At 33.4% G+C, this 8,328-nt stretch overlaps 1 protein-coding gene across 1 annotated transcript; it reads right to left on the bottom strand.

Annotated features, from left to right (window-relative positions):
* Positions 1–1,455: 1,455 nt before the first annotated feature.
* LOC122030836 (protein TIFY 5A-like) lies at positions 1,456–2,068 on the bottom strand. Its single transcript, XM_042589881.1, has 2 exons — positions 1,971–2,068; positions 1,456–1,888 (listed from the first exon to the last, which is right to left on the bottom strand). Exons 1-2 carry the CDS (start codon positions 2,057–2,059, stop codon positions 1,468–1,470), a joined length of 510 nt encoding a protein of 169 aa, XP_042445815.1. The 5' UTR covers positions 2,060–2,068; the 3' UTR covers positions 1,456–1,467.
* Between the last annotated feature and the right edge of the window lie 6,260 nt (positions 2,069–8,328).

The following is an 8,328-nucleotide window of genomic DNA, read 5'->3' as shown; positions in this document are numbered from 1 at the left end:
GTATCAGACTCAGAGTGGCGCTTAATAAACTTAAACAATTCTAGAAATTCAAAGTCAACATTTGTAACAGTCGTTTCCAATTTGTTGACTAAAAAGATATCATTAACTGTGATTTACTTTTTTGCTCCTATAATAAATAGAAAATAAATTTTTCGGGTAGGACGACGCAAGTCGATAATTTAAAAACGTGGCCGCTGTGCAATCCGACGACTAATATCCGATTCGATGTCATCTAATTTAATATATATATATATTTTCTTTTTTCCAATTAATTAATATGGTGTGCAGAACAATTCTCAGTCTTTGTCGGTACTTAATTATCCTGAGATAATTTGCCAGCGCATTTAAAACTTTGCTTGTTTTATTTGTTTTTGTGTGAAAAAGCTGGTAATTTGACTCAATCAAATTGTCCTGCACAAGTTCTTTTTCAAACGTAAATCCACCGCATCTGATTCTCGCCATCCAGCTGTGTCCATTTCGCCCTACACTCACATCTTATCTTTTATTTTATGAATAAATTTAATACATCTTAAAATTTTCTAATTATACCCTAAAGATATTCACGTATTTATAATAATATGATATTATTTATTTTAAGTTTAAATATAGAGTGCGAGATGACTTTATATGCCATCTCATATAGATCAGGTGGGATCTTTTGTCCCGAAAATATTATATTCTCATGTCCCAGTACTGATCGGACGAACTAAATCACATCTCAATGATACAATATATATCATGAAAATATCATAGCCGTCCGATCGGCGCTGGAATATGGGGACACAATATTTTCGGGACAGAGGATCTTATCTCATGGATCAAGGCTCATGTATCTCTATAGCTTGTGAGATTGGACTCACATGACATCTTATATGGACCATGGTTCTAATGTCATTTATTGTGTCTAAAGAATATTTATATATTTTCAAAAAATATTCACATATCTTTACAAAGATATAATATTATTCACTTTTGACCTAAGTCCTCGTATCTTTATTTTTGGACTCTATCTAAAATATCTCATTCCAATGAAAACATTTTATATCATTTTCAATATATAATTTGCTTCATATCTTTCTAACGTGAAACTTTTGTTAAATCTTTGTTAAATCTCGAATAATTATGAATCGGTGTAAAATATTTTATTAGATGTTTAATCTCCCTTGTATAAAAGACCTCTATGTTAAATCAAAATATATTTATGATTGATGGTAAAATTAATAATGTCACTTTTGTTCCAATTAATTTAGTTATATTCTCTTCTGAGAGATATTTTAAAAGTTCTAATCTCTGCATCTTATATAATCAACATAAATGCATCCGAGTATAAAAATCTGCCAAAGGATATGTCAAAACAATATTTGCATCACCTAAAAAAAAAGGAAAATTTTACAAAAGTAAAAAAAAAAATATATATATATATATATATATATTTTCAGACAACCTAAGAGAAAACAGATGCACTTATCATGCATGCTGAGGTTTAAGTGGGAACAACAATTTAGGCGTCTGTTCGTAGGGAGTTACTTCACTAATCCTACCCTTTCTCTTCTCCAAAAACCGCTGCAGCGACTGCCTCATCGACAGATCTGGGTTCAGAACCTGCAGCAAGCTTTCAGGAGACGGAGAGGGAGGCAGAGGCAGAGGAAGAGCTGTAGTAGACTCCGCCATGGCTTCCTGCTGTTGCTGCCGATCATGTTTGTTCATTCGTCTTTTCTTTCCAATCATCGCTTCCGTCTCCTTCTCCGCCATTCCTATGATTGCTCTCGCTTGCATCTCCGTGGCGTCACACACGCATACCTGGCCGTTGTAGAAGATCGTCATCTGCTGCTTATGTTGTAGCTGCTGCTGCCGATAAGCTGTTGAGTATCTTAACGGTGACTCCGCCCTGCATCATTAGTCATTCGCCAATTTATTCTTTTTTTCCTTTGACAGAACAAAACAGAGCCAAACTGAGGACTCTTCTTTACCTGCGCAGTCTCCGGTTGCGGGCGGCGCTGGCGACGGCCTCGCCGCCGATGGAAAGCCAGAGTTCAGGGTCGTACCTCGTTCCCATCATCTCTCTTCTTCTGTGGATTTGCGAGAAGGCGATCGACGAATAAATTAAATACGCAGATTAGTGAGAAACTTTCACGTGGAGAATGCGGCGTTTAATTGTTCTTGAAAGCAACATAGTCAGCACGCAGCACACCATCCTTTGGGTTTACTTGGCCTTCCTTGTGGTCGTTGTTGTTTTTCTCGTCAATTGTTTTTAAAGTGTTTATTGATTTTTGCTCGTGCAGGAACGGAAATTCGAGGGGGGAGATGCATCTGTGCGAGATTTGAGCTTCGCCTAATTTTTTTTGTGTGACATTTTTATCGACATTAAAAAATATACATATCAACTTCGTTTTCATATGCATCGAATTTGCAACGGAAATGATGATTTTTAAATCCACGAGATCCATGCAACTCCCAACAAGGATTTGCATATACGTGTCTATTTTAATCGTGTGTTATATTAAGGGAACTCTTTTAATGACTTAGGTTCAGAATTGATGAGAGATTTATCTTTGACTTGGTATCGATCCAGGGAGTGAAAGGTTGAATGTTATTGAGAACTTATTTTAAGAATCTTATTGAATATTATTGGCCATCTCGTTTTCAATGTAATTGACAAATTGATTGTAGATGGTCACTCTAACCTCTTAGGCACTCGAGTCACACCATTTGAGGAAAAAAAACACGGTCTTAGGCGAGGGCTCGACCAGGTCCATTCTCACTTAACTTTCCTTTGGAACACATGCATAGACACTTCATCTTTGGAAGAAATCGATCTATCTTCAAGCGCGATTTGCAATTAAGTCTTGGTCGACCATTGAGGGGACTTACCGTTTCGATTGGTATGTAATGTGTTTTTTTTTTTTTAAATAGGGCATAAATAATGATCCAGTCCCCGAAATCGATGAATGGAGTGAGCTGGAACATGACTCTGCTATTGATTGAATGAAAATTCTGTGTTGTCCTATGATATAAGGAGTATTAGTACTGAGTCATGAAAAACCTCTCTGACCTTGACCCCCAACACTTAAGTCAGTGATCCGGTTAAGAGAAGAGAATGTTAAGCTAAAATTGTAGTTATGAGCGTGTGCAAATAAGAAGTACCATATACTTCCATCTGTAGATAGAGACCCCCTTTAAAGTGTCACTGTTGGATTTAAAGATAAAGACCCCACAAAGTACTTCTGACACCTGTTCTTAAATGGACATGCAAATCTTTGTGATTTGATAGGCTAGAAGCTTCTAAAGGACGATTCGTCAGCGGGATATTCTTTGGCTTTTGCGTCATAAACTTCTAAAAAAGAGTACAATATAACATATATACGGATCTCGCTATAGACCGACTGACTGCTACTCAACCAGGAGATCGCCTGCTCGACCTTACAGAATACAGTCAACAACTAGCTTTTCACTTTACATAATGTAATATGTTCGATCGGCCCCTAGGTTCGATCGGATATGATAGTGGACCGAGTAAAGTAGTACTTAGCTCCAAATTCATCTACTGAAGGATGATTATTCTGGAGGCCAGGTCCGGTTGACACATCACGTCCGACCGATAATATGAGTGCTTGGCCATAACTTGATCAATAATTCTAGATCTACTCCTCCACATAATTTGACTACTTGACTTTAACCTTCATGTCAACTAATCCTACTTACGTGGACCCATTTTTAGAATGTCCATCGTTATCACAGCGTTGAATACAAATAATGCTGGTGAAATATATTAGTTCAATTAAAAATAATAAAATTAATACACTGGTTATTCTTATGATTTAATCGTCTTTTAAATTTAATTCAACTGTCTAAAAGGATTATGAGTAAAGTAGAAAAAAATCCTCAATCACAATTTGAATTTTACATGTAATCTTCACTTATAAAAAATTTTGTTTTCATTCCCTGCCTGTAAAGTTTTATTTGCTTCAATTCCTTCATGCAAATATTGTGACCTAATTACCACTTTGATTTTTTAGATACAAAAGATTCAAAAATGAGTATAATTCCTCCTAAATTCAGCACTTTACATTAGAATTGAGTATATTAATTTTATATTAAATTAAGCATATTTTTTTCTGTTTTAATATATTTCCTTCCTAAATTCAACACCATGTAAAAAGAAAATCTAGTATATTTTCTATCCAATTAAGTATCATATAAAGAAAATCTAATATATTTTCTATCCAATTAAGTATCATTTAAAAAAAATCTAGTATATTCGAGTATATTTTCTATTAAAATTATCCTTCATATTTTTTAGGTATAAATAGTATAAAAATGAGTATAATTCCTATTAAATTCAGCATTTTAAACTATAATCGAGTATATTTTCTATTAAATTGAGTATGACTTTTTTCCTATTTAATATAATTCCTCCTAAATTCATTACCATTTGAAAAAAATCTAGTATATTTTTCATCCAATGTATCATTTAAAGAAAATCTAGTATATTTTACATCCAATTGAGTACCATTTAAAGAAAATTCAGTATATCTTTCATCCAATTGAGGTGGAAAAAGAATCGTACTTCAATTTGATAGAAAATATACTAGATTCTAGTTTAATGTACTGAATTTAAGAGGATTTATACTCATTTTTAGACTTTTTATACTTAAAATATCAGGGACAATTAGGTAAGTATATTATACTAGGGAGTGAAAAGAAAGATTTTTTCCAATAGGGAGTGCATGTAAAGTTGTGTTTATCAATGGTGACTGCTTGCAAATTTTCCCCAGGATTATATTATTGTACTGTTTTTTATTTACTATTTTTTAGTATTTTGCAAATCTTGGAATTTCAAATAATCTGAAAAAAATAAATACCAATATAAATTTTATTTATTTATCTAAAATATAATTGTATAAATAAATATGATATACAAAACTGAGAAGTTCTTAATTATAAAAATTAATAATGAATTTTGCATTTGATGGGAAAAACATGCTATTCATCAAACATAATGAGTCATTTTTCATTTTATTAAATAATGATATTCTGAATACGTGCTAACAATTCAAAAATAATGTGGATGATATATAATTAAATTATTAAATTTAATATCCATGTGGTTTGATGAGAATTAATATATAAGATTATAAAATTTAAATATATACGTTATTATAAAATAAATTTCATTTATAATTAATATTATGCTGTGAAATTATATAAGTAACTACATAGGTAAAGAAAATATTATTAATCTTTTCATTTTCTACTCTTGAAATTTCTCTCGTGAATTTACATAACTTAGGAGGTTATTTAGAAATGATGAGATATAGAAATAAGGGAGTTTGTAAAGTGTTGGGATTATGGACATACCCATATATTATTTTACAATACTCCATCTTGAATGTCTATAATTAAAGAATCCACCTTATTAAAACTTTACTAGGAAAAATTCGATGGGAAAAAAAAACCTAATGAGAAAAAAAAAACATCATTATGCAACTATATCACAATAAATTTATCAAACAATATAATATGATATAGTAAAAATATACTTCTTCTATTTGAAATATTATTTGAGCTCTCTGTACCACCGTATTCCAATACTATGTGCTAATTTCTTAAATGTTATTATAACTAATGTGTTAGTGAATAAATACACTAGATTATCACTAGAGCGAATATATTGAACTTTAATATAATCATTATTTTGTAGATCATGAGTGAAGAACTTTAGTAAAATATGTTTAATTCTATCCACTTTGATGTAACATTCCTTTAACTGAGCTATATATATTGCATTGTCTTTAAACAATATTGTTGGAATTTTTTTTTTAGTAATTAAACCACATTTTTCCTTAATATGTTGAATCATTGATCTCAACCAAACACATTCCCGACTTGCTTCATGTAGTGCAAGTATTTATGAATAATTTGATGTTGTAGCGGCTATGATTTGTTTGATAGATCTCCAAGATATGATTGTTCCACTATATGTAAATGAACAACCAGTCTGAGATCGATGTTTATGTGGATTAGAAAAATATCTTGCATCTACATAACCAATTAACTCTAAAGTAGACATATTAGAATGAAATAAGCTCAAATCGATGGTACCTTGAAAATACCTAAATATATGTTTAATTTCATTCCAATGTTTACGTGTTGGAGAAAACTATATCTTACTAATAAGATTACAGCAAATGCTATATCTGGTCTTGCATTACTAGCAAGGTACATTAATGCACAAATTACACTTAAATACGGTACTTCAAGATCAAGCAGTTCTTCACCATTTTCACAAGGTCGAAAAGGATATTTGATGGCATCAAGTGATCGAACAACCATTAGGGAATTCAATGGATGAGCTTTATCCATATAAAATCATTTTAGAACCTTTAGTGTATAAGCTGATTGATGAATAAAAATTTCATCTACAAAATGTTTGATATGTAATCCAATACAAAACTTCATTTTTCCTAGATTTTTCATCTCGAATTCTATTTTCAAGATATCAACTATATGTATAAGTTCTTTAGGACTTACAATGATATTTAAATCATCTATATACATAAATAACGATAAATTTAAGCTCATCCTTTTTTATAAAAACATATGGACATATTAGATCATTTTGATATTTATGTTACACCAAGTAGTCACTGATGTAGGTCCCTTTGGAGGCCGACAAGAGGGGGGGGGGGGGTGAATTTCCCTACAAAATTGAATCAAAAACCTTTCTCGGATATTCAACTAATTTAAAAGAACTTGTAATTAAAAAAATAGAGACTAAATAAACAGAAATCAGACACAGAAGATTTACTTGGTTTGCAATCAGGGGATTGCTAATCCAAGGAAAGTAAGCGCACTATCTGATGATCTCCTTTGGGCAGAGTAGCCTCTTTACAGCGTTGAGAGCACAAACAGAAAAGTAGAAATGAAAGAACTGATTACAAGTTGTTGTTCTGAATAAATTGATTAGCTTCTGGACTAAGGTTATATTTATAGCCTTGGTCGGGGCGCCTGGAATGGTTCCGGGCACCCTGAGGGGGATAAATTTTATCTCCCAACGTTCAGATCGAGTCAAACCTCGATCTTGGTCAAAATCCACTTCTGGGCGCTCGGAAGGGTTCCGGGCGCCCCGGCTGCTCCAGGCGCCCGGAATGGTTCCGGGCGCCTCGAGCCTTAAAGTCAACAGATGTTGACTTTTTCATCTCCGGTTCAGCTCGTCTCGGTCCGGGTCTTGTTCGCTCCGGCTCTGCTAGCTTGGGTGATCTCGACCATCCGGAATAGGGCTCACCCGAACCCAAGTTCCGGCCTTTTCCTCGAGCAGCCTTCCTTCCCGGTTTCTCGTCCCTCGAATGCCGCACACGTTCTTCTAGTCCACCGGTGTACTCTTCCGCGGTCACCTCGTCCCTCGGACGCATAGAGCCCGTCGACTCTCTCCTGTGCCGTCCTTCTCGCTAGCCGCTTCTTCCGCTCGACTTCCTGTGTTCTTAAGCTCCTGCACACTTAGACACAAGGGTTAGACAATGCAGGACCTAACTTAACTTGTTTGATCACATCAAAACACCTTGGAGTTCCAACAACTGAGACATTTATACCACATACGTCAAGATTACTTCAGTACATACAAAGGTCTTTGTAATTCAATGGAATAAATATTTTTAAAATTTGAACTTGATGCTTTTGGCATGTGAATCCTTCAGGGATTTTTATATAAATATTATTATCAAGTTTTTCATATAAATCAGCTGTTACTACATCCATCAAACGCATTTCAAGCTTTTCTTGTGTTGTCATACAAAAAAGATATCGAAATGTGATTGTATCCACTATAAGGAAATATGTTTCTTCATAATCGATACCAGGTTTTTGAGAAAAACCTTGTGCTACTAAATGAGCTTTATATATTATGATTTCATTTTTCTCATTTTGCTTTCCTACAAAAATCCATTTGTACCCTACAAGGGTTACACCTTTTGGTGCTTGGATTACATGTTCCAAAACCTAATGTTTTGCAAGTGAGTTTAATTCCTCTTAAATTACATATTTCCATTTTGGCCAATCATGCATACTACGACATTGTTCAATAGATTTAGGTTTTTGATCATCATTTTCATAAACAATTTCAAGCACTACACTGTATGCAAATTTATTGTCGATAACTAATCTTGATTGATTTAATTTCTTCCTTGTCCTGACATAATTTATTGAGAGCTCTTCATTATTTTTAAGTATTTGGACCTCTTTTGGAGTTTATCAATAGTTATGTCAGCCGTCTCTATAGGAGACCTAGGCGCTTCAAAATTAACATCTTAATTACTTGCTCCTTTTTTTAGG

The sequence above is a fragment of the Zingiber officinale genome, chromosome 11A (genome assembly GCF_018446385.1).
Source record: "Zingiber officinale cultivar Zhangliang chromosome 11A, Zo_v1.1, whole genome shotgun sequence".
NCBI lineage: Eukaryota > Viridiplantae > Streptophyta > Magnoliopsida > Zingiberales > Zingiberaceae > Zingiber > Zingiber officinale.
The sequence above is the reverse complement of the archived record's forward strand: the minus strand, read 5'-3'. Positions and strand labels throughout refer to the sequence as shown.